The following is a 27844-nucleotide window of genomic DNA, read 5'->3' on the forward strand; positions in this document are numbered from 1 at the left end:
GTACGTGGTATGCAGCTGTTGATCTGGCTAATGGCTTTTTCTCCATACCTGTTTCGAAGGACCACCAGAAGCACTTTGCCTTCAGCTGGCAAGGCCAACAATACACCTTCAGTGTCCTACCTAAAAGTTATCTCAACTCTCCAGCCCTATGTCATAATTTAGTCCGTGGGGAACTGAATTGTCTTTCCCTTCCACAACATGTCATACTGGTCCATTGCATTGATGACATTATGCTGATTGGATCTAGTGAGGAAGAACTATCAATGACTGGACTTGTTGGTAAAATATTTATGTGCTAGAGGGTGGGAAATTAATCCAACAAAAATTTAGGTGCCTTTCGTCTCAGTGAACTTCTAGAGGTTCAGTGGTTTGGGACATGTCGAGATATTCCTTCTAAAGTGAAGGATAAAGTATTGCATCTGGCCCATCCCACAACTAAAAAGGAGGCACGATGCCTGGTGGTCTTCTTTGTATTTTGGAGGTGACATATCCCTCATTTGAGTGTGCTACTCTGGTGTATTTATCAAGCGACTTGAAAAGCTGCTAGTTTTGAGTAAGGCCCAGACCAAAAGAAGGCCCTGCAGTAGGTTCAGGCTTCCATGCAAGTGGCTCTGCCCTTGAACCATATGATGCAGCTGATCCAAAGGTGCTTGAAGTGTCAGCAGCAGATAGTGATGCTGTATGGGGTCTTTGTCAGGCTCCTATTGGTGAATCACAATGTAGACCCTTATAATTTTAGACCAAAGCCCTGCCATCCTCTGCAGTTAGCTACTCTTCTTTTGAGAAACAGCTTTTGGCTTGTTACTGGGCCTTAGGAGAGACTAAACTCTTAACCACAGGCCACCAACTCACCATGCGGCCTGAGCTGCCCATCGTGAACTGAGTGTTGTATGACCCACAGAGCCGTAAAGTTGGACATGCACAGCAGCACTCCATCATTAAATGGAAGTGATATATCCAAGATCAGGCCTGAGCAGGGCCTGAAGTCACAAGTTGCATGAGGAAGTAGCCCAAATGCCCATGTCTCCGCTCTTGTTACATTACCTTCCATCTCCCAGTCTGCACCTATGGCCTCATGGGAAGTTCATTACGATCAGTTGGCTGTGGAAGAGAAATCTCATGCCTGGTTTACAGACGGTTGTGCGTGATATGCAGGCACCACTTGAAAGTGAACAGTGGCAGTGCTACAGCCCCTTTCTGGGACCTCCCTGAAGGAGAGTGGTGAAGGCAAATCCTTCCAATAGGCAGAACTTCGAGCAGTGCACCTGGTTGTTCACTTTTCTTGGAAGGAGAAATGGCCAAATGTGTAGCTGTATACTGACTCATGGGCTGTGCCCAATGGTTTGGCTGGATAGTCAGGGACTTGGAAGGAATATGATTGAAAAATTGTTGACGATTTCCAACTATGTGACATCCTGGAAAAGGCAAAACAATAGAAACAGTATAAAGAACAGTGGTGACCAGAGGCTCAGGGAAGGGTGGGAGGAATGAATAGGTAAAGCATAAAGGATTTTTAGGGCAGTGAAACTATACTGTGTGATACTGTATTGGTGAATACATGACATTTTACATTTGTCAACACTGATAGAACTGTACAACACAAAGAATGAACCCTAACATAAACTGTGAACTTTAGTTAATAATAATGTATTGTTTCATCAGTTGTAACAAATGTATCACACTAAGGCAAAATGTTAATGGTGGGGAAACTGTGCAGGGGAGAGGGAATATATGGCAACTGTATACTGTCTGCTCAATTTTCTGTAAACCTAAAACTGTTATAAAAAAATTAAGTCTATTAAAAATGCTGTTATATAAGATGAAAAAATAGTTGGAGACAAGGAGGTATGGAAAAGAAGTGTGTGGATAGACCTCTTTGAATCAGCCAAAGAAGTGAAGATATATGTGGCTCATGTTAATGCTCACCAAAGGGTGACCTCAGCAGAGGAGGATTTTAACAATCAAGTGGATAGGATGATGTGTTCTGTGGAAACCAGTCATCCTCTTTTCCCAGCCACTCCCTTCATTGCCCAATAGGCTCACGAACAAAATGGCCATGTGGCAGGGATGGAGGTTACGCATGGGCTCAACAACATGGACTTTCACTCACCAATGCTGACTTGTCTACAGCCATCCTGAGTAGAGTGCCCAAGCTGCTAGCATTAGAGACCAACACCAAGTCCCCAGTATGGCACCATTCCTTGAGACGATCAGCCAGCAACCTGGTGGCAGGTTGATTAATTGGACCACTTCTGTCATGGAAAGGGCAGTGGTCTGTTCAGACTGGAATAGACTCTTACTCTGGATATGGATTTGCCTTCCCTGAATGCAATGCTTCTGCCAAAACTACCATCTGTGGATTTATAGAATGTCTTACCCACCATCATGGTAATCCACACAGCACTCCTTTGGATCAAGGGACTTACTTCACTGCAAATGAAATGTGGCAATGGGCCCTTACTCATGGAATTCACTGATCTTACTATGTTCTCCATCACCCTAAAGCAGCTGCTTTGATAGAACGATAGAATGGCCTTCTAAAGGCACAATTACAGCACCAGCTAGGTGGCAATACCTTACAGTGTTAGGGCAATATCCTCCAGGAGGTTGTATATGCTCTGTACCAGCATCCAATATATGGTGCTATTTCTCCCATAGCCAGGATTCATGGGTCCATGAATCAAGGGGTGGAAATGGAAGTGGCACCACCAAGTATTACCCTTAGTGACCCACTCACAAAATTTTGCTTCCTTCCCCTGTGAACCTATGCTCTGCAGGTCTAGGGGTCTTAGTTCCGAAGGGAGGGATGCTCCCATCTGGAGACTCATCACTGATTTCATTGAGCTGGAAGCTAAGAATGCCACCTGGCCACTTAGGGCTCCTTATGCCTCTGGATCAACAAGCAAAGAAGGGGGTTACCATATTGGCTGGTGTGATTCATCCTGATTACCAAGAGGAAATCAGACTGATATTACATAATGACTGTAAAGAACAGTATGTGTGTAATGCAGTAGATCCCTGAAGGGATGTGTTAGTAATACCATGCCCTGTGAATAAAGGTAATGGAAAACTAGAGCAATGCAGTTCCGACATGACTACTAATGGCCCAAACCCTCGGGAATGAAGGTTTGAGTCACACCATCAGGCAAAGAACCGCAACCAGCTAAGGTGCTTCTTGCCGGCAAAGGGAATATGGAATGGGTGGTGGATGAAGGTAGTGCTAAATACCAGTTACAGCCACGTGATCAGTTGTACAAATGAAGACTGTAATTGTTATGAATATTTCTGCTTTGTATGTGTGCATCAAATATTTTTGTTTTCTTCACCTGTAAAATATTAGATGCAAACAGAGCTAGTGCATTTTCAGTTGTACATGTGTTAGTTGTATCATGTTAGGTGCAAGTATCACTTTATAATTTTATTTATTCAGAAATTATGTATGGTTTAAGGAGATGTGTACAGGTGCCAAGATGACAAAGGTTGGACTTTGATGGTTAAGGTTGTGTGTCTACTTGGCAGGGCATGATTCTCAGTGGTTTGACAGTTAGGATATAGTTTGGCAGCCATACAGTGATGTAATCACCTCGATGATGAGATCTAATATAACATGATCACCTCCATAATGGAATCTGCTGTGAGTAACCAACTGACTGGAAGGGAGTTTTCTTGGGGTTGTGGCCTGCATCCAATATAGGAAGACTTTCTCGCAAGGCTCACTGGCTTTTACTCGCTCTGGATCTTACAGCTGGCTCCTGTTCACCTGACCTCCAGTTCTTGAGACTTGAGCTAGCAGCTTACCTGCTGATCGTTCTTGGGCTTGCCAGCCCCTGCAGCTACATAAGTTGGGAGGAGCCTACAGCCTGACCCATGGATTTGGGACTTTCCAGCTTCTACAACTACATGAGCCATTTCTTTGATCTCTCTCTCTCTATATATACATATATATGTATACAAGTATATATACACATACATATGTTGTTGTTAGGTACCATTGAGTCAGTTCTGACTCATAGCAACTTTATGCACAACAGAATGAAACACTGCCCGATCCTGCACCATCCTTACAATCATCGTTATGCTTGAGCCCATTGTTGCAGCCACTGTGTCAATCCGCCTCATTGAGTGTCTTGCTCTTTTCTGCTGACCCTGTACTTTACCAAGCATGTCCTTCTCCAGGGACTGATCCCTCCTGACAACATGTCCAGAGTATGTAAGATGTAGTCTCGCCACCCTTGCTTCTAAGGACCATTCTGGTTGTACTTCTCCCAAGACAGATTTGTTCGTTCTTTTGGCAGTCCATGGTATATTCAATATTCTTCGCCAACAACTTAATTCAAAGGCAAAAACTCTTCTTCAGTCTTCCTTATTCATTGTCCAGCTTTCACATGCATATGATGCAATTGAAAGTACCATGGCTTGGGTCAAGCACACCTTGGTTTTCAAGGTGACATCTTTGATTTTCAACACTTTAAAGAGGTCCTTTGCAGCAGATTTGCCCAATGCAATGTGTCTTTTGATTTCTTGACTGCTGCTTCCATGGGTGTTGATTGTGGATCCTAGTAGAATGAAATCTTTGACAACTTCAATCTTTTCTCCATTTATTATGATGTTGCTTATTGGTCCAGTTGTGAGGATTTTTGTTTTCTTTATGCTGAGGTGTAATCCATACTGAAGGCTGTGGTCTTTGATCTTCATTAGTAAGTGCTTCAAATCCTCTTCACTTTCAGCAAACAAGGTTGTGTCATCTGCATAACACAGGTTGTTGATGAGTCTTCCTCCTATCCTGATGCCCCTTTCTTCTTCATATAGTCCACCTTCTCAGATTATTTGCTTAGCATACAAATTGAATAGGTATGATGGAAGGTACAACCCTGACGCACACCTTTCCTGAACTTAAACCATTCAGTATCCCCTTATTCTGTCCAAACAACTGCCTCTTGATCTATGTAAAGGTTCCTCATAAGCACAACTAAGTGTTCCAGAATTCCCACTCTTCCCAATGTTATCCATAATTTGTTATGATCCACAGAGTCAAATGCCTTTGCATAGCCAATAAAACAGGTGAATATCTTTCTGGTATTCTCTGCTTTCAACCAGGATCCATCTGACATCAACAATGATATCCCTGGTTCCACGTCCTCTTCTGAATCCCGCCTGAATTTCTGGCAGTTCCCTGTCAATATACTGCTGTAGGCTACTTTTGAATGATCTTCAGCAAAATTTTGCTTGTGCGTGATATTAATGATATTGTTCTATAATTTATGCAATTGGTTGGATCACCTTTCTTGGGAATAGGCATAAATATGGATCTCTTCCAGTCAGTTGGCCAGGGAGCTCTCTTCCATATTTCCTGGCATAGACAAATGAGCATTTCCAGTGCTGCATCTGTTTGTTGAAACATCTCAGTTGATGTTCTGTCAGTTCCAGGATCCTTGTTTTTCACCAATGCCTTCAGTGCAGCTTGAACTTCTTCCTTCGGTACCATCAGTTCCTAATCATATGCTACCTCTTAAAATGGTTGAAGGTCGACCAATTCTTTTTGGTATAATTACTCTGTGTATTCCTTCCATCTTCCTTTGATGCTTCCTGCATCATTTAATATTTTCCCCATAATTGCAACTCGAAGCTTGAATTTTTTCTTTAGTTCTTTCAGCTTGAGAAACACCGTGTGCGTTCTTCCTTTTTGGTTTTCTATCTCCAGCTCTTTGCACATGTCATCATCATACTTTATTTTGTCTTCTTGAGCCACACTTTGAAATCTTCTGTTCAGTTCTTTTACTTCATCATTTATTCCTTTTGCTTCAGCTGCTCAACATTCAAGAGCAAGTTTCAGAGTCTCCTCTGACAATCATCTTGGTCTTTTCTTTCTTTCCTGTCTTTTTAAAGACCTCTTGCTTTCTTCATGTTTGATGTCCTTGATGTCATCCACAACTCCTCTGGTCTTCCGTTATTAGTGTTCAACACATTAAATCTATTCTTGAGACAGTTTCTAAATTCAGGTGGGATATACTAAAGGTCATATTTTGGCTCTTATGGACTTGCTATGATTTTCTTCAGTTTCAGATTGAACTTGCATAGGAGCAATTGATGTTCCATTCCACAGTCAGCCCCTGGCCTTGTTCTGACTGATGATATTGAGCTTTTCCATCGTCTCTTTCCACAGATGTAGTCAGTTTGATTCCTGTGTGTTCCATGTGGTGAGGTTCATGTGTATAGTCGCCGTTTATGTTGGTGAAAAATGGTTTTTGCAATGAAGAAGTCGTTGGTCTTACAAAATTCTATCATTTGATCTCTGCCATTGTTTCTATCACCAAGGCCGTTTTTTCCAACTACCCATCCTTCTTCTTTGTTTCCAACTTTCACATTCCAATTACCGGTAATTATCAACGCATCCTGATTTCATGTTTGATCAATTCCATACTGCAGAAGCTGATAAAAATCTTGTATTTCTTTATCTTTGGCCTTAGTGGTTGGTGTGTAAATTTGAATAATAGTCGTATTAACTGGTCTTCCTTGTAGGTGTATGGATATTTTCCTATCACTGACAGTGTTGTACCTCAGGATAGATCTTGAAATGTTCTTTTTGACAATGAATGCAGCACCATTACTCTTTAAGCTGTTATTCTCGATATAGTAGAGTATATGATTGTCTGATTCAAAATGGCCAATATCAGTCCATTTCAGCTCACGAATGCCTAGGATATTGATGTTTATGTGTTCCATTTCACTTTTGACAATTTCCAATTTCCCTAGATTCACACTTGGACATTCCAGGTTCTGATTATTAATGGATGTTTGCAGCTGTTTCTTCTCATTTTGAGTCCTGCCACGTCAGCAGATGAAGGTCCTGAAAGCTCGGATGGAAGGCACTCAAAAGACGACTGGGGAAGAGCTATTTCCTCAAAGTAGAGTCAACCTTAATGGCGTGATGGAGTAAAACTTTCAGGACCTCCATACGTATATATAGGTTTTGGTTCTCTAGAAAACCCAGCCTAAAACAGCAGTCAAGAGTGTAAAGGGATTTGGAAGGGCTCCTGAAGGCAGTGGAATCTGTGTTTAGTCCTCAAGGATGTGTAAGAAGGTTAGAATATTTGGGGAAGAGGAAACACAATGAGGATATATAGGCGAGATATTTAAATAGCATCAACAAATAAGTGTTGTTGATGTTGTTTTTAAAAAAGGCCCCTGACTCCTTGTATTTGTAATGGATTGTTTCCATGGGAGCAGAAACAACAACCCTTACCTTCTTTCAGGTCTTACAGAGATAAACAGCACTCTTTCAGAAACCCAGTTAAAACTAGCAGCTGTGACTCATGGCGACACCTTGTGTGTCAGAGTAGAACTATATTCTACTCTTGGTTTTGAAAAGCTGTTTTTTTTAAGTAGATTGCCAGGCCTTACTTCTGAGGTGCCTCTTGGGGACACAAACTTCCAACCTTTTGGTTAGCAGCTCAGCACAATAACTGTTTGCATCACCCAGGCATCCCCTTTGGCAAACCAAATTATATTAGGCAACCCACTGGGTAAATCAGTTCCAAATGTAAAGACCTTGAAGCTAGGGAAATAATAGAGTCAGTTCAAAGGCCTACAAATGACAGCGTCACTGGCTGGGACCCTTTGAGACTTGCTGTCCTCTTTTTCTGTCTCTTCCTGTTTCTTCTTCTTATTCTGTTTCTTTCTCATTTTCTCCTTTCTCCTTCTTTCCTCTTTCTCTTCTCTCTTTTCCTCACCTATCATCTGGATTTCTCTTTTTCTTTATGAATTCATCCAATCATAACTGATACTGGGCTACTGCTCACATTATTTTTTTTCTGTAAAAATTGAATGTAATGTAGAGTCTTTAAATAATAATATTAGTGTCTCCCAAATATTCTACAGAAATCTAGGGGTCTTTGGGCAAATTTCAAACTTGAGCCTAAAAGATTGAGAATTCCAAACTTATGTCATCTAAACTTGATATCCAGGGAAAGAAGCAGAGACTTTTTAGGGTCATCAGCTTTGCTTGTCCTTGGGTGTTGTGAGTGTGGATACTGGCCCAATTTTCCTGGGTTCTCAGTCTTGGCGATTGGTGTGTGTCTCTCAGACCAGCCTGTCACGTACCCTGCCAGCTCATTGCTTCACTGCCTGTCTCAGACATTGTCCTAGCTTTCCCACAGCCTCAGAGTCTGTTCTTATTAGCAGGTTATTATTCTGCAGTGAGGCAATGAAAGCATTTCTGAATACTATTTTAAGGTTTATGTTATTTTTTCTAGTGTATGCTCAAACTTTTGCAATGAAGGCATATTCTCCCAAATTTTTTAAGCTTCAAATTTTCCATTCTGTTTGAAAGCTTGAGATTTCCTCTATTCTTTGTTGACTTCCAACTCTAATACACACATAAAGTAATAAATCAGGAAATATTTAATAGCTTAGGTTTGAACGAATAAGTTCACTTTGGTTAAATGCATATTCCTACTAACTGCAATTGACGTAAACTGCTGTAAAAATATATGTGACCCCCGAGAAAAACGTGACACTGCTAAAATCAAAATGCAAATGAGAAATTGTCTGCAGAATTTCAATGTTTTGACTTCAATGTGGGGATACAGTTTTCTATTGTAATATTGATAAAATAATGCTATTGTTCTCATGTGTCTATCTTTTCTTGCAGATCAGAGAATAGGGTACTGTGAACTATATGTGGTGTACAAAAGACACACTTAAAATATAAGGATCAGAAAGATTGCAAGTAAAATATTGGAAAAATATAAAGTGCAAACACTAAAGAAAGCTGGGGTATATAAGAAAAAGTAGATCCTTAGGTAAGAAACATTAATAGAGATAAAAAAAGAAGCTTTCATAATGAAAATTTCCCAATTCCAAATATTTGTGAACCAGTAGCATAGCTTCAAAACATATAAAGTGAAAGTTGGCAGAATGAAAAAAAAACAATTCAGAAGTCTACAATGGTAGTGGGAAATTTTAACATACCACTCTCTCCATCGCATGGTGTTTAAGAGCTACAGCTGCTAATCAAAAGGTCGGCAGTTCAAATCCACCAGGCACTGCTGGGAAACCCTACAGGGCACATCTGTCCTGTACTGTAGAGTTGCTACGAGTCAGAATCGAATTGACAGCAATGGTTTTTTTTGGTTCTCTCCAAAGCTGCTAAAATAAGGCAACAAAACCCCAAAAAACAAAAAGGGTGAATTATAAAAGATTGAATAATAAAATTTAACTTAATTTCAGTTGATTACAGGTATACTTTGGATATATTGCCTGTTTAGTTCCAGACCACCACAATAAAGTGAATATTGCAGTAAAGTGCATCACATGAATTTTTTGGTTTCCCAGTGCATATGTAAGTCATGTTTACACTATGCTATTTTATAGTCTACTGTAAACATGACTTACATGTGTTTACACTATACCATAGTCTATCAGAGGAAACCCTGGTGATGTAGTGGTTAAGAGCTATGTCTGCTAACCAGAAGTTCAGCAGTTTGAATCCACCGGGCACTCCTTGGAAACTCTATGGGGCAGTTCTACTCTGTCCTATAGGGTTGCTATGAGACGGAATCAACTCGAGGGCAATGTTTTTTTTTTTTGGTTATAGTCTATTAGGAAACTCTGTTGGGGTAGTGGTTAAATGCTACGGCTGCTAACCAAAGGGCCAGAAGTTCAAATCCATCAGGCATTCCTTGGAAACTCTATGGGGGCAGTTCTACACTGTCCTATAGTGTCTCTATGCGTCAGAATCAACTCAACGGCAATGGGTTTGGTTGTTTTTTTGATAGTCCATTAAGTGTGCAATAGCATCATGTCTAAAACAACAATGTATATACCTTAATTAAAAATGATTTGTAGCTAAAAAAAAATGCTAACCATCATCTAGCCTTCAGCAAGTTGTAATTTTTTTGCTGGGGGAGGGTCTGGCCTCAGTGTTGATGTCTACTGATTGATCAGAGTGGTGGTTGCTGAAGGTTGGGGTGACTGTGGCAATTTCTTAAAATAAGACAACAATGAAGTTTGCTGCATCCATTGACTCTTCCTTTCAGAAAGATTTCTCTGTAGCATGTGATGATGTTTGATAGCATTTTACTCACAGTGGAACTTCTTTGAAAATTGGAATCAATCCTCTCAAACCTTGCTGCTGCTTTATCAACTGAGTTTATTTAATATTCTAAATCCTTTGTTGTCCTTCCAATAATGTTCACAGTATCTTCACCAGGAGTAGATTCTATCTCAAGAAACCACTTTCTTGGCTCATCCATAAGAAACAACTCTTTATCCATTAAAGTTTTATGCAATTGCAGCAATTCAGTCACATCTTCAGGTTCTTGCTATTTCCACCACACCTGCAGTTACTTCCTACACTGAAATCTTGAATCCCTTAAAGTCATCCATGAGGGTGGGAATCAACTTTCTTTCAAACTCCAGTTAATGTTGTTATTTTGACCTCCTCCCATGAATCATTAATGTTCTTAATGGCATCTGGAATGGTGAATCCTTTCCACAAGTTTTTAATTTACTTTGCTTAGATCTATCAGAAGAATCACTATCTATGGCAGTTATAGCCTTACAAAATATATTTCTTAAATAATAAGAATTGAAAGTCAAAATTACTCCTTGATCCACGGGCTGCAGAATGGATGTTGTGTTAGCAGGCATGAAAACAACATCAATTTCCTTGTACATCTCCCTCACAGCTCTTGGGTGACGAGGTGCTTTGTCAATGAGCAATAATATGTTTAAGGGAATCTTTTTTTCTCTGAGCAGTAGGTCTCAACAATGGGCTTAAAATATTCAGTAAGCCATGTTATAAACAGATGTACTGTCATCCAGGCTTTGTTGTTCCATTTACAGAGCACAGGCAGAGTAGATTTAGCATAATTCTTAAGGGCCCTAGGATTTTCAGAATGGTAAATGAGCATTGCCTTCAACTTAAATTCACCAGCTGCATTAGCCCCTGACAAGAGAGTCAGTCTGTTCTTTGAAGTGTTAAAGCCAAGCATTGATTTCTCCTCTCTAGCTATGAAAGTCCTAGATGGCATCTTCTTCCAGTCTAAGGCTGTTTCATCTACAGTGAAAATCTGCTGTTCAGTGGAGCCGCCCGCATCAGTTATCTCAGCTAGATCTCCTGGGTAACTCGTTGCAGCTTCTACGTTAGCACTTGCTGCTTCACCTGGCACTTTTTTTTTTTTTTTAATAATTTTTATTGAGCTTTAAGTGAACGTTTACAAATCAAGTCAGTCTGTCATACATAAGCTTATATACACCTTACTCCACACTCCTACTCACTCTCCCCCTAATGAGTCAGCCCTTCCAGTCTTTCCTTTCATGACAATTTTGCCAGTTTCTAAGTCTCTCTATCCTCCCATCCCCCCTCCAGACAGGAGATGCCAACACAGTCTCAAGTGTCCACCTGATACAAGTAGCTCACTCTTCATCAGCACCTCTCTACTACTCACTGTGTAGTCCCTTTCATGTCTGATGAGTTGTCTTTGGGACTGGTTCCTGTCCTGGGCCAACAGAAGGTTTGGGGACCATGGCCACTGGGATTCCTCTAGTCTCAGTCAGACCATTAAGTCTGGTCTTTTTATGAGAATTTGGGGTCTGCATCCCACTGATCTCCTGCTCCCTCAAGGGTTCTCTGTTGTGCTCCCTGTCAGGGCAGTCATCGGTTGTGGCCGGGCACCAACTAGTTCTTCTGGTCTCAGGATGATGTAGGTCTCTGGTTCATGTGGCCCTTTCTGTCTCTTGGGCTCTTAGTTATCATGTGACCTTGGTGTTCTTCATTCTGCTTTGCTTCAGGTGGGTTGAGACTGACTGATGCATCTTAGATGGCCGCTTGTTAGCATTTAAGACCCCAGACACCACATTTCAAAGTGGGATGCAGAATGTTTTCATAATAGTATTATTTTGCCAATTGACTTAAAAGTCCCCTTAAACCATGGTCCCCAAACCCCCGCCCTTGCTCCGCTGACCTTCGAAGCATTCAGTTTATCCTGGAAACTTCTCTGCTTTTGGTCCAGTCCAGTTGAGCTGACCTTCCATGTGTTGAATATTGTCCTTCCCTTCACCTAAAGTAGTTCTTATCTACTAACTAATCAGTAAATAACCCTCTCCCACCCTCCTTCCCTCCCCCCCTCGTAACCAGAAAAGTATGTCTTGTTCTCAGTTTATTCTATTTCTCAAGATCTTATAATAGTGGTCTTATACAATATTTGTCCTTTTGCCTCTGACTATCACCTTGCACTTTTATGTTACAGAGATTGCTTCTTTCCTTAAACCTCAGGAACCAACTTATGCTAACTTCAAACTTTTCTTCTGCAGCTTTCTCACCCCTCTCAGCCTTCAAAGAATTGAGGAGAATTAAGGCCTTGCTCTGGATTCGGCTTTCACTTAAGGAAATGTGGCTGGTTTGATGCTCTATTCAGACCACCAACACTTTCTCCATATCAGCAATAAGGCTGTTTTGCTTTCTTATCATTCATGTGTTCACTGGATTAGCACTTTTAATTTCCTTCAAGAACTTTTCCTTTGCATTCACAACTTTGCAACTGTTTGGCATAAGAGGTCTAGCTTTCAGCCTATCTCAGCTTTTGGCATGCCTTCCTCAGTGAATTTAATCATTTCTAGCTTTTGATTTAATGTGAGAGATGTATGAGACTTCCTTTCACTTGAACACTTAGAGGTTATTGTAGGGTTATTAATTGGCCTAACTTCAATATTGTCCTATCTTAGGGAATAGTGATACCTGAGGAGAGGGACAGAAATGGGGGAACGGCTGGTCAGTGGAGCACACAACACTTATCTATTAAGTTTGCTATCTTATATGAACGTGGTTCGTAGATCCCCCCCAATTACAGTTGTAACATCAAAGATCGATGATCATCATAACAGGTATGATGATAATGAAAAAGTTTGATTTCAAGAATTGTTGAAGTGTAACACAGAGATATGAAGTGAGCACATGGTGTTGGAAAATGGTGCCGATAGACTTGCTCAATTCAGGGTTGCCACAAAACTTCAATTTGTAAAGCATGCAATATCTGTGAAGTGCAATAAAGTGAAGTGCAATAAAACAAGAGTATGCCTGTATATGGAACACTGGAGCTAATAATAACAATATATGCATTCTTTTTGAGCTCATGTGAAATGTTTACCAAATTTGGCTATATGCTAGATCATGAAGTAAGCCTCAGTAAATTCCAAAGGACTAAGATTATTTACAGTATGCTTTCTAGTCAAAAGAGAATAAAGCTAGAAAGCAATAATAAAAAAAAAAATAGAAAACTTGCATTCTGTGAAATTCTAAGTAACCCATGATCAAAGAGGAAATCAAAATGGAAATTAGAAAATATTTTGAACTAAATGATGATGAAAATATGACACATCAAAACTTGGGGAATTTGACTATAACAGTGCTTAGTGGAAAATACATATGGATATATGTATTTTAGCATGCCCTACTGGCGCAATGATTAAGCACTCAGTAGCTAAACAAAAAGTCAGTGATTTGAACCCACCAGCCACTCTGTGGGAGAAAAGGCCTGGCTAGCTTCTCCCATAAAGAGTACAGCCTAGGAAACCCTATGGGAAGGCTCTACTCTGTCCTATAGGGCTGCTATGAGTTGGAATAGATTCAACAGCACACAACAAAAACGTATAATGTAATTATAAATATAAATATATACTACATATATGTAACAGACAACCAGTGATCTAAGCTTCCATCTCAAGAAGCTAGAAGAACAGTAAGATAAATCTAAAGTAGAAGAAAGGAAAATGATAAGAACAAGTCAAGGAAATAGAAATCAAATATACAATGTAGGAAATCAACCAAGACATAAGTCGTCTCCTTGAAAATATTAATAAAATGAATAAAACCACAGCAAAATTTATAAAAAGAGAGAAAACACAACTGATCAATATAAGGAATAAAAGAACTACAGAACCGACGTACAGGTAATCCCCGATTTATAACATATTTGAGTTATGACAAACTGCACTCATAACTGTCCTATTTTTTTTACATTTTATCAGTACTAATATAAAAGAAAAAACACTAGTTTTTTTTTTAATATATACTACATAAATGTTGCAATGTGTAATTTGCTAATGTTACCATTCTAGATATTCACTCGCAGATGTTCAGTTTTATGATTTACTGTTCAAAACACTGCTGTATAGCAGGCTGTGTATATGGTCTGGTCGACAATGAAGCCAGTGTCAGTATTGAGAGGTGTAACAAATAGGAAGTCAGGCAATGCTCAACTCCAATGACATACAGCAATTGAACTGTGCCTGCACCTGACAACCGTTATGACTCCAACTTCATTGTTATGACACTGAAGCTGACTTCATTGTAGACCAGGCCTACAGCATGATCTTACTCAGTTTCGTGCCATCGGAAATGTCAGTTGTTAATTTAAAACCAAGCTGTTCATAGTTTCCCTAACTGTAACACCTGAACTGCTTATACTCCCAACAATATGTCTAGCAAAAGAAGTCATGCCACTTTCTAATCCAAAAAAGAAGGTGAGGAAGCCTCTAGACACTGATATAAAGATGAAGATCATTAAGGCCCATGACAATGGAAAGAAAGTTGGTGACATGACATGTGAGAAAGGACTGTCTCATTAGACCATTTTGGTAATCATTAAGGATAAGAGTAGGATTTTGGAGGCAGCTGAAGGAGCGATTGGTATAAAATCGGCAGTTTTAATAAATAAGAGAAAAGGGCCAATCTGTGAGATAGAGAAGCTGTTGATGATTTGAATAGAAGATCAAATCCAGGAAGTGGACTCCTGTGAGTTTACCGATGATTCGAGTGAAAGCACACAGCCTTTTTGAAAACCTGGAGGAGCAGCAAGAAGACTACTGTAAGTACTTTAACGTCGGCAAAGACTGGTTTCATCACTTCAAATGCAGATTTGATTTATGTAATTTAACTGGAAAAGCAGGAAGCACCAACTTTGAAGCTGCCGAAAAATTCAAGGATGAGCTGGACAAGATGGGAGAGGGAGGAGGGAAGTTGTCAAAAATTTTTACAGTGAAAAGATTAGCTGGTTTTTTTTCTGAACTAAATCAGGGGCTGCAGTTGCTAGGAAACATGGACCCATATACTGATTGCTTTGTTAAAGTCGATAGGCAGATTCGGGAAACAGTGAGATGTTATCGCAAAAAAACATGAAGAAAAAAAGAAAAGGACCATACAGGTAATTTGCACTAATTTTCTGATTAGAAATGTCATCCCCATTCCCAGAGATAATCCAGATGATCCAGAACCTTCCAGTGGTAAAAATCCTGTACACAATATTGGTATCTAAAATACAACAATGTATATAAAAAGATCATGTAAAAATCAATCATTTTAATGCATTACATTAGTAGAAATAAGGTAGAAAAATCATATGATTTTATCTCAATCAATGCAGGAAAACCGTGTACAAGACTTCTATATAGACAACTACAAAACATACTGAGACAAATTTTAAAAGACTTAAATATATGCTGTGTTTAGCTCCTACGTGTACTACAACGGCAAAAGAGAAAATGAGAAACTTCCAAATGTCCTCGAAGTTGCAGAGGAACTGAAACTCTCACCGACTGTTAGTGGGAATTCATATTGGGAAGTATTTGCCGTGTTTACCAAAACCGAACATACACATACCCTGTGACTAATCAATTGCGCTACTAAGTAAATAAAAAACCAAAACCAAAGTTATTGCCGTTGAGTCGATTCTGACTCATAGCGACCCTTTAGGATCAAGTAGAACTGCCTCATAGGGTTTCCAAGGAGCTCCTGGTGGATTTGAACTGCTGACCTTTTGTTTAGCAGCTGTAGCTCTTAACCACTATGCCACCAGGGTTTCCTATTACATAAATGCCCAACAATAATGTATACAAATGTTTACAAAAGGTATGTATAATAATGTTCAAAGTATCACTATTTGTAATTGCCTAAAATTGGAAATAATACAACTGTCCATCCGCAGTAGAGTGGATAGTGTCATATTCATACAATAGGACAATATATCACAATGAGAATGAATGAACAACAACTGTACAAAGGAATGAATATCAAAGTATAATACTGAGTAAAAGAAGCCAGACACACGTGCAAGAATATGTGATTCAATTTTTATAAAAGTCAGAATAGACAAACCTATTTTATGGCGGGCAGTGTTTCTTTCTGTTCTATACAGGGTTGCTATGAGTCCGAACCAACTGGACCGCACCTAAGGACAGCGCTTTAACGTGGTAGCTGTCAGGACAGCGATTACCGTTGAAGGGGAGAATAATGACCTGAAGAGGCCACACAAGTTCTTCTGGAATTGCAGTAATATTTGGCTTCTTGATCTGTGGGCTCGTTCCAAGGGTTTGTTTACTCTGTTAAAATTCACTGCTCTATATTTACAATGTGCCCTGTACTGTATGTTTGATATCTTTCAATAAAAATACTTACATTAATTTAAAAAACTATATTAGGTTCTGGGAATACAAAGATAAATTAAACCCTGGGTCAAGATGATTACAGTTTCTTTTGGAAGCCAGGAGTGTCAACTGAGAATTATATTTCTCTGTGCTATGAGCCATAATATTTTTTTTTTTTATGAGCCATAATATAGCTAAGCACGGTGTGTTCTGTAGGGCAAAATAGGAATGGCATGTAACCTGAATTGAGAGTGGAGATCAGGAAGGCTTTCTGGAGGAAGTGATATCTCAGGACTCTCAAATGAGAAGGAGGAATTAACCAGATATATCAAGATTCTAGTTGCAGACAACCAAAACCCAACCAAACCCATTGCCATCAAGTCGATATCGACTGATAGATACCCTACAGGACAGAGTAGAACTGCCCCACAGGGTTTCTAAGACTGCAAATCTTTATGAAAGCCGACTGCCACATCTTCCTCCCGCAGAGTGGCTGGTGGGTTCTAACCACCAACCTTTTGGTTAGCAGCCAAGTGCTCTAAACACTGCATCACTGGGGCTCCTTCTCTTGCAGACCACAGAATCCACTTTAGCTAGTGTGAGCAGAAGGTATATATTAGAAGGCAATAGCTTACAGACTATCTGGGAATGTCTGAGAACCAGGCTTGTTTGCTACACAATAGATGTGCCTGATAGCAGAAACCTCACTGACCCTGACTATTGCTTTCTGAAACCCACGATGTATGGTGCTGGGTGCCAGAATTCTGCCGTAGCTGTCCACATTTCCATCACTGTCTTACCAAGTGATCCAATCTCCCTGCACATTGACATCTCGCATTTGGCTCACTTTTACCTCCAGGTTTTGCAACAGTGCAACAGGCTAGCAGAAAATAAGCCACATATGAGCACTCTAGTTGCAAAAAATCTGTACAGAAAGGCAGGCCGGAAAGAGTTAGAATGGATGTTGAATGAAGTCATCTATAAAAAAAAAAAATTTTTTTTTTTTTTTTTAGGACCTGCCAAACCAAGTAAAAGGAATAGGAAAGTGAGAAATCCAAAAAGAAGGAAAAATATCTTTCAGGCTATATTGGCATAAGCCATGTGAGTAGAAGCAAATTTCTTCATGGGCTTCCCTCCTTCTTATTTTAAGATTTGGAAGCTTGGGCTTGGAGGATTCACAACTTGCTTCTCCATGATGTACATTGAGGAGTGTGTGTGTGTTTGTGTGTGTGTGTGTTTCTTTGGAGTGTGACTTCGGAGTCCTTGGTCCAGTGACTTCTCCCGTCTAGAGCTCGGTCTCTGCATCTAAATGTCAGTATGGCAATACATACACAACTCTCGGGATTGTTGTGAGTGTTAAATGAGACAACATGAACACAAGCAGGAAGCATGGTAGCTGGGACTTAGACTATGTTTAACATGTGTTTCTCGTACCTGAAAGACAGAGATCATGGATGTTTATAAGAAACAAAGAATTCGAGGCAAATGATATGCCCATTGATTTTACTTTCTTCTTTCAGAAGTCAGTTCTGCTAGGTCAATAGCCAAAGGAAATGAAGAGCAGAATTTATGGTGGCAAGTTGATCTTTGACTCAAATGCGAACGCAATATAATTTCATGTCTACTTGATGGAACTACGTTTCTACAGGGAAAAATAAAAAGTAAGTACAGAGGTTACACATCAAATAGAATAAGGATAACGAGGCAACCTACTGGGGAGGCCAAAAGAAGCTGCCCGGTTAAGTGCCTCAGAAGTTCTTTGAAATTTTATTCCATGCCCACAAAAGCAGAGGCTTTCTGGGATCAGGCTATAATTACTTTAAATCAGCTTTATTTAGGTGTAATTTACATGTAAGAAAAATCACCAACACTAAGTGTGCAAGTCAACGAGCTTTGACAAATAACTACAATTGTTACCATGATGATATAAAACATTTCCATCAACAAATAAGTTCCCATATGCCTCTTCAAAATCAGTCCCTTCCTCCCTTCCCTGGGCCCTGGGCTACCAATGATCTGTTTTCTGTCACACTAGTTTTGCCTTTTCTTAAAAAAAAAAAAAAAGGAATCATACAATATGTAGTATTTTCTTCCTGGCATCTTTTATCTATGGGCAGTGGTGTTTCAGTGGTAGAGTTCTTACTCTCCATGCAGGAGACCCAGGGTTCGATCCAGTCAATACACCTCACGTGCAGCCACCAGTGCCCTGTCAGTGTCTGTCAGTGGAGGCTTGTACGTTGTTATGATGCTGAACAGGTTTCAGCGATGCTTCCAAACTAAGACAGACTAGGAAGAAATGCCTGGTGATCTACTTCTAAAAATCAGCCAACGAAAACCCTATGGATCCCAACCAGTTGGATGTGCAGTGGATTGAGGAGATGGTACAGGACCTGGCAGTGTTTCAGTCCATTGTGCATGGGGTCACCATGAATGGGACCAAAAACGAGGAATCTTTTTAGACTTTTTTTTCCTAATCATCACCCCTCCTTATGAAATCTTAATACTGCAGATACACTCTATATCTATTTATGTATTGTATGTATATCTGTACTCTATACATAAAAATATTAAGGATTTTTACCCTTCGAAAACAAATTTTACCCCCTTTGGGGTACTATTGTCCCATCGAGAATACATGACTTAGTAAATAATGCTTTCAAGACACATCAGGATTGTTGTACGTATTAATAGTTGTATGTATTAATAGCTGTATGTATTAATAGTATTAATTAATAGTTCATTTATTTTTTTATTGTTTGATAATACAGTATTATTCCATTGTACAAATGTCCACAATTTGCTTATCCATTTAACAACTGATGGACTTTTGGCAACTTATAATTTTGACAATTATAAGTAAAGCTGCTATGCATATTTAATACAAGTTAATGTGCAGAGATATGTTTTTATTCTTCTTGGATAAATATCTAAGAGTGAGATTGCTAGGTGAAATGACAAATGTATATTTAACTTTCTAAGAAACTGCCTAATTGTTTTCCAAAGTGACTCTAGTATTTCACATCCCAAATATATGAGAGTTTCAGTTGCCCCGTGTCATTTCCAATACTTGGTGGTGTCAGTTTTTTCAAGTTCAGCATTGTAGTGGGTGTGTAATAGTAACACACAGTTACGCATTTTTTCATATGTATTTTCTTAATAACAAATGAAGCAGTCACATTTTCTTGGACATAGTTGCCATTTATATATCTTTGATAAAGTATCTATTCAAATATTTTGCCCAGTTTAAACAATTGAGTTCTTTTTCTTCTATTATTGATTTGTAAGTGTTCTTTTAATATTCTGGATAAATGTCCTTTGCTACATATATATGTGTATATATATATATATATATATATATATACATACTTCATAGTATTTTTCTTACAGTATGGATTTATTTTTTCATTTCTTAACTTTTTTTTGGAGAGTAGAAGTTTTAAATTTTCACAAAGTCCTATTTGTATTTTTTTTTCTTTTACAGTTGAGTCTTATCCAGGAAATTTTGGCCTAACCCAAAGTCACCAAGATTTTATCCTAGTTTCATCTGGAGGATTTATTGTTTTAATTCTTACTATTAAGTCTGTGAAACATTTTGGTTAATTTTTGTATATGTGTGATATAAAGTTGAAGGTTTTTTTTTTACACACGAATGTATAATTGTTGTAGAACCTTTCATTGAATTCTTTTGGTCTATTCATTGAAAAATCTGTTGATGTGTGGGTCCATTTGGAGTCTCTTTAATTCTGTCCTGTTGTTCTCTATGTCTTTTCTTATGCTGAAGCCACACTACCTTGAATACTATGGACTTATAGGAAGTATTGAAATCATCCAGTATAAATCCTTTAATTTCGTTCTTGCTTTTTCAGAAGTATTTTGGCTATTCAAAGCCCTTTGTATTCTTATATAAATTTTAGAATAAGTGTGTAATTTTCTACAAAGAGGACTGATAGGATTTTATGATTGCATTGAATCTATGGCTCAATTTGGAGAGAACTGACATTTTAACAATATTGAGCCATCAAAGATATTCACTCTTTCCCTTGAATTCTAGTTGGTAAGAAGATTCAGATCAACAACATCTAAGTACCTGGGAAACAGAGAAGCTTAGTCTGAGCGTATGTACAGTCCAACAGAGCACAGACGGAATGGTGATAACCTGGATAGAGGGGGTAGCCAGAGCATGTCTGAGCAAGTTCAGGGGTTTAAGTAATCCTTGTACTGCGAGGCTCAAATATGCAGCTAGGACATGGCAGGGGGCAGTTCTAAGTCCAGGAGTGAGATCTGTTAATAGGAACATTTCCAGGGTCAAATTATAAGGGGAAAAGTAAATAAGATCCAGCCCCTAGAAAGAGAGCTGGAAATCACACCAAGTGGATACCGGAGAACTTACTATTGATCAGGCCTTCTGGCCAGCCTGCAGAAACAGGATTAACATGGCAGAACCAACCTTTACCGTCATGGTGTTGAGGTCTAATAGAAAAGAGAGATGCTCAAGAAATGAATAAAAATAATCGCAAAGGTCTTACGACGGTAAGTACTGACTGTGGAATTGAGTCATTCTTCCTCATCAAAGTTAATCCTTCAGTCTCCCCAGTTTCGGTAAATGGGCCCTTAATTACACAATTGTGCAAGTCAGAAATTCGGGAGTGATCAAGACACTTCCCTTTCCTGCGTTCCCATTCCAGTGTCAGTGTCAGTGCCAATAATTCTTCCTTGAATCTGGCTCAAAGGATCCAGCTTTGCCACTGTAACTCAGATCATGCTATGCCTCTGAAGGCACATTAAGGATGTTTATCTTTGTTTGGAAAAAAAAAAATACAAACAAAAACGAGGAAGCCTTTGAAAGGACTTAAATTAGAAAGTGACATGACCTGATTAGTGTGGTTAATAGATTAGTAAGGCTACAACATGGAGAATAAATTAGATGGCATCAAGACAATTAGGGAAAAGGATCTTTCAGAAGTCCAGAAGAGAAATGATATTACTTTAGATTTGGTTGATGGTTCTTCCACGAATTTTTAAAGTATTTGAGGGTGCAAGATGGGAGAACTGGGAGATACGCTGTATTTTCAGTAGGGCCATGAGAAGAACTTAGTTAAAGCCACACTACTGAGAAGTTCAGATATATTCTCCTATGGGTTGCTACTGCCTTAACTGACTTTTCTGTCAAATTAATTAGCATCCCCAATGATTTACGTGTTCTTGGGTCATTTGCTGATGAGCTGGAATTAGAGACTTATAGTCATACCTAAAAGAAAGAAGTATTTTGTGTACTCAATGCATCCACTCATCTTTCCATCCATGCTACAAACTTCTGCCATGATTAGTGCAGTACTAGTAGTATCTGTGCTTCAGCTTCGTATAGCCTGCCCTCCTCCTCCAGTTGTACGCGACATGGTTTGTCTATGTATATATATATGTATGTCTCTGAGAATACTTCAGAGTCTTTAACTCATTAAAGATTAACAATCAGACTTATTATGTTTTTGGTCCCAGGGTATGCAAACAGGCATATGACATAGTCTTTATTCTTAAGGCACATAAAGTGTACATTGTGTAAACAGATAAATTACAGAGCCACATTGCCGATGCTATAAAGGTGATGTGAACAAATTCTGTAGAATTTTGTTGGTGACACTGGTGCATGGTCTCTTCCAGGCGACTCCTGAAGCATGGTTGACCACAACCTTACCAGGGACCACGATGATATCAGGAACAGCTCATGCAATCCTATATTGACACCATATTTAACCTGGCTTTACTGCATAGTGTTCATTGGAGGACTTGTAGGTGTTGTCTCCATCTTGTTCCTGCTGGTGAAAATGAACACCAGGTCTGTGACCACCACTGCTGTTGTTAACCTGGTGGTGGTGCACAGTGTTTTTCTCCTGACGGTGCCTTTTCGCTTGATCTACCTCATCAAGCGGACATGGATATTTGGATTGCCCTTCTGCAAATTTGTGAGTTCCATGCTGCATATCCACATGTACCTCACATTCCTGTTCTATGTGGTGATCCTGGTCATCAGGTACCTTATCTTCTTTAAGCGCAAGGACAAAGTAGAATTCTACAGAAAACTGCACGCTGTGGCTGCCAGCACTGGGATGTGGCTGCTGGTAATTGTCATTGTGGTGCCGTGGGTTGTTTCTCAGTACGGGACTAAGGAGAAATATGATGAGGAACACTGTTTTACTTTCCACAAAGAACTTGCTAGAAAGCATGTGCAAGTTATCAACTATATGATAATCATTATTGTCATAGCCATTGCAGTGATTCTCTTGGCCTTCCAGGTCTTCATAATTATGTCGATGGTGCGGAAGATACGCCACTCCTTGCTATGCCACCAGGAGTTCTGGGCCCAATTGAAAAACCTCTTTTTTATAGGGGTCATCGTTATTTGCTTCCTTCCCTATCAGTTCTTTAGAATCTATTACTTGCAAGTTGTGGTGCGCTCAGAAAGCTGTGACACTAATGGTGTATTTTATAACGAAATCTTCTTGAGTGTAACAGCGATTAGCTGCTTTGATTTACTGCTCTTTGTTTTGGGGGGAAGCCACTGGTTTAAGCAAAAGATAATTGACCTATGGAACTGCCTTTTGTGCCGTTAGCCACAAACTGCAGTGTTCATGTGGAAATGGACACAGGGGAGGCAAGAATGATTGTTCTAACACTTGATCAAAACTATGCCTTTGTGCAGCCAAACAAATGGGAAATATCAACAGCACTCATTCCAGTCATTATTTGATCCCTATGAATCTCTGAATGGTGTCCATACAAAGACCAGTGATGTTCAATGCACTCAGAGTTGCAATACTGCTTTATTTTCCAGTACAAAATGTCTACTAGGTCCATCTAGGAATGGGGTTTTTTAGAGTTTTATTAACTCACTTTTTTTTCTGGTTTACTAGCTTTGAAGCATGGTCTTTCTTAGGGTTTTGGACTGACTCATCCATCTGTTCACTCCACTTCACTTTAGATAGGTTCTGGCCATGATCCATCCCCAAAGACACAAACTCTACTTGGCTAACTGCATAAGAAAGCCCACTCAGCTCATTCCCCTGTTGATAAAACAGAGAAGGGAGAAGAATAATAAGAAACTGTTCTCAATTATCACAAATGTAGTGGGAAGTTACTTATCTAGAAATCAAGAGAAGCAGAACTCATGGCCTTCTGTCATAGCAAGTTTTACCAGGCTTGTTCTTTGAAAGGTCAAGTTTATGGACATGAGGCTCAATTCTCTCAATATCACCAATTGTACTGTTCCTCCAAAAAATCATGTAAAAGCCTAATGAACCTATTTGAATAATGGCAAAACTATGACTTAGAGAATATTCCTGATGAGTGTGCTGCTAGGCATTAAAATGAGTTCCCAAGGGAAGTGATTAAATTTTTGTCCCTTTTCTGTTGCCTGAAAAATTTTTTAGATGTCCTAGGTTACAGTTAATTTGGATTTTTCTTGGATATAGAAAATTACATTCTACCCTTAAAATGATGTGTCTTTAAATAAATAAAAACAACATTAAATAATACTTTTGAAAAATATATAGAAAACCCATTAATTTTGACTATTAGATTAGGCTGTATGAAAAAGACCCTCTGTGAATATTTGAAGAATGGATGAAGAAATGTACTTGAAGTAATAAAATTATAATCCTTTAAAGTATGAAATAATTCAGATTTTTTTTAACCAGGTTCTGAGTAGCTTTTTCCAATGTTTATTTCATAACTTGTCACATTTTACATGTTAAACGGTGATTTTTTTTTTTTTTCAAGAACCTCTAGTAATGACTACGTTGATATACAGGCTCTTCTCCCCCCTGCCCTCCTAAAGTTTCACATACTTGAAACTTTCCAAAGAGCTGATTTGATTTCATATTTAATGCTTCAGAAAACCTGAAACAGTTAATGGTGTGAATTAAAGAACCGAATGAGTTAAGGAAACTTTGTTTTTTCTTCAGCTAGGCAAATCTTCAGTATTTAAAGGTTTTTCTTAATTTATCATTTGATGAGTTCACCAGTTCATCAGATGAATAAGAAATATGCTGTGAGTTTCTATGATTACTAAAGTAATTAAGTCATAGAAATTAATTGTGAGGAAGAAAAGCAGCAACATATTGCATACATAACTTATTTCACAATTTTTCTTGCTTCAAATTTTCTCCTTTTGGTCTTTTATTCTTTTTTTAAAGTTATACTTCTTTCATTTGTCATTTGTCATCTTTTCACATTTATTTTCTTAGTTTTTTCCCTTTGACCCGTACAATTTGTAAGAAAAATAAATATAGTAAAATATTTCTAAAAATTTTAAATTATTTGTGGGGATTTCGTCAATGTTTTCTTCTTTTATGTCTGTATTTTACTATCATAATATCTTTAGTTTGTAGATTATATTATAATCTCTTCCAGATTTTAAATATGTCTGGTCAAGCAATTATGCTTTTCTCTGTATTATTATATATCATAATAAAGTGCGTATTTCTTGTGAGCCAATAAGAAATATTACCCAAAATATAGAAGTTCAATATTCCATAATATAAAATATCCTATTCATCAGTATTTACAGAATAAAGACAAAAAAAAAATTCAGTTTGCCTGTTCTTTGTCTCTAATTGCTAAGTAAATGAATCTCAAGAGGGAGTGGGAATGACATGGTCTCTAGGGCCATTTTGGATATCACAATTACAGGAAGATACTAGTGTACTAGTGGCGTTTGGTGGCTGTGGCCAGAGTCTTCCAGGCTAAGACAGTAGGAAGAAAGGCCTGGTGATCTACTTCTGAAAATTAGCCAATGAAAACCTTATGTATCACAACAGAATGTTGTTTGATATAGTGCTGGAAGATGAGCCCCCTAGGTTAGAAGGCACTCAAAATACACAGTAATTGCAATAATGGACTTGAATGTATCAACAATCATGAAGATGGCTCAAGGTCGGGCAATGTCTGGTTGTTGTTTACCTGGGGCTGCCATGAGTTGAAGCTCACTCATCAGCAACTGACAGTTGTAAGAACTCTGTGAGCAGGCAAAATATTGTGCATGTTTCTGGGGTGACAAAAGGAGTCAGGTGGAAGCTCCTGTCACTCTCAGGGTTTGCAACCCCAGAGCCATTGCTTCCAAACTCCAAGGTCTTCCCAGGGAGGAGAGCAGCTCTACTTACTTCCCTTTAGACAATGCTACCTTTTTTGTTGTTGTTATATTTTACTTTCTGTTGTCGCTGAGAATATACACAGCAGAACATACACCAGTTCAACAGTTTCCACATGTACAATTCAGTGACATTGATTACATTTTTTAAGTTGTGCAACCATTCTCACTCTCCTTTTCAGAGTTGTTCTTCTTCCATTAATATAAACTCACTGCCCCCTAAGGTTTATATCCAATCTTGCCAGTTGTTGTGGTCATTTTGATCCCATACTGATAGATCTTAAAACAGCACAAAGCTCAAGGCAGACTTTTTTTTTTTTAACTACTTAAGCTAAACTATTGTTTGGTTTTAAGAATACTTCAGGGGATATTTTTGGTTTCAGGCTTAAAGAGACCATGTTACCTTTTCAGGAAGGAAGTTGCTGGCAAATTCTGAGTTTCTTTTTAGAATATGAGCCTTTAAACACTGAATCCAGCAAAAGAGTTCTTCAGTGATTCTTACAATAGGAAGGCAGCCTTCCCTGGCTTCTTGTCCTTATGCTCTATGCTCCCTCCTCATATTTTAATGTTTCCTTGAGGACTTCAGCTAGAACTGGGAGAGACCCAGATATCCATTCTGAAAGAATTACCTTTCTCCCTCTTCCCACCATCACCTCCAAAATTCTGCTTTGTATTTAAAATCTTCCTATTGTATGTTTACAACCCGTTGCCAGTTGAGTTGATTCCCATTCATAGCAGCCCTGTAGAACAGAGTAGCACTGCCGCACAGGGTTTCCAGAAAGCAACTGGTGGATTCAAACTACTGACCTCTTGCTTAGCAGCCAAGCTCTTAACCATTGCGCCACCAGGGCTTCACTGTATGTTTACTTCCTAAAATTTTCTAAAACCAAATTTCTGCTCCCCTCTCTACCATTTCAATTTGTATAGTAATCTATCGGCTTATTACTTCACATTTAACCTCTTGTTCCATCCAAAACTTGTATTTTGAATTTTATAGATGGTTCAAAGTTAACCAATACCATCTAAATTTTCCTTCAGTCTCATTCGAAGAATTACTTGAGATTTGAGTATTTTAGGATATTTGGTTCCATGTTGTCTTTTTTTCCTGTTCTCACATTCCTTAATGATAAGAGTTCAGCCAGGTCTTCATTTTCCATATTAACTGTTCGTGGCTTCTCAGGAACAGATGCTGTTAGAAGCTTCAACTTAATGATCAGTGTAGGAAACATGATGAGCAGTTCCGAGGTCCAGCAGCCTGAGGGCAGTAGAGAGAATGTACCAAACCAAAACCAAACCCACTCCCATCGAGTCGATTCCGACTCACAGCGACCCTATAGTAGGGATCATAAAAATTTCAGCCACGGCTGCAGGTTCTTCCGTATGGCTACTAATTCAAAAGAAAAAGAAAAGGGTCACCGTGTGTGTCAGAGTAGAGTTTCCCATGATGGTGATCCATTAAGAATAGGTTACCAGTCCTTTCTTCTGAGGCATCTCTGGGTGGACTTGAACCTACAACCTTTCAGTTAGCAACCCAGTGCATTTACTGTTTGCACCATCCAGGAACTCCATAGTTATTAATGTTATTCTGCAAAAAGATAAACCCTGTGTACCCAGAATGCCTTTGGGATAAATATACTACCTGTCCTTGCGCACAAACCTCCCCAACCCAATGCCGATGAAACTTTGAGTAATCTACTGGTCTGCCAATGAGAGGCGCTGGCTGGTAATTCTTTACTTATCCAGGGAAATGAACAAAGCAATAACTATATAGTGAGTTTTTCATTAAGCAAAATATATTTAATGTTATACTTGAAATATATATTTATGTATCATTTTATTTGTGTTATATCATGATATATAACAAAAACTAATACTAAGATATCATTAAGGGATCTTCAGTGTTGTGGTTGTGCTAAGAATCACATGCTGATAACAATTTTCTTGACAATATTGGTCAGCATCCAGTCCTTAGCCTTAGATCCCCTTTGGTCGGTCTTGGTATATGATGGAGGCAAAAAGAGCTCTTTATGTGTTCTTGCTACCAGTGAAGTCACCCCAGATAACACATTGTTTCTTGAACACTTGCCAATGTTTAAAAAAAAGAGATTTTTGAGATTGAAGTTTGTTTAAACATTCAAGAAGTCAACACACATTGAATTTCTCTGTAAGTACCAACTTGGGACATTTTATTTTATTTTTTAAAACTAATTCAGCATTTTATGGATATCAAAAAATTAAGAATAACTCTGTGTTAAACATGTCGAAGCAAAGTTGGTTCCA

General features: G+C 38.8%; 1 protein-coding gene across 23 annotated transcripts in view; it reads left to right on the forward strand.

Moving 5' to 3' along the window:
• The window catches only part of LOC100666908 (probable G-protein coupled receptor 141), a 73634-nt gene extending 48619 nt beyond the window's left edge, over positions 1–25015 (forward strand). For 6 of the 23 annotated variants that reach the window (XM_064290145.1, XM_064290143.1, XM_023544279.2 and 3 more), the window contains 4 exons: positions 16194–16366; positions 17436–17523; positions 17943–18083; positions 22081–25015. In XM_064290145.1, coding sequence (XP_064146215.1) covers positions 22095–23030 — 936 coding nt within the window. In that variant the 5' untranslated portion in view covers positions 16194–16366; positions 17436–17523; positions 17943–18083; positions 22081–22094 and the 3' untranslated portion in view covers positions 23031–25015. The other 17 variants (XM_064290146.1, XM_023544284.2, XM_023544274.2 and 14 more) reach the window with 11 other exon arrangements.
• Positions 25016–27844: the final 2829 nt, after the last annotated feature.

Source organism: Loxodonta africana, chromosome 8 (genome assembly GCF_030014295.1).
Source record: "Loxodonta africana isolate mLoxAfr1 chromosome 8, mLoxAfr1.hap2, whole genome shotgun sequence".
In the NCBI taxonomy this organism is placed as follows: Eukaryota; Metazoa; Chordata; class Mammalia; order Proboscidea; family Elephantidae; genus Loxodonta; species Loxodonta africana.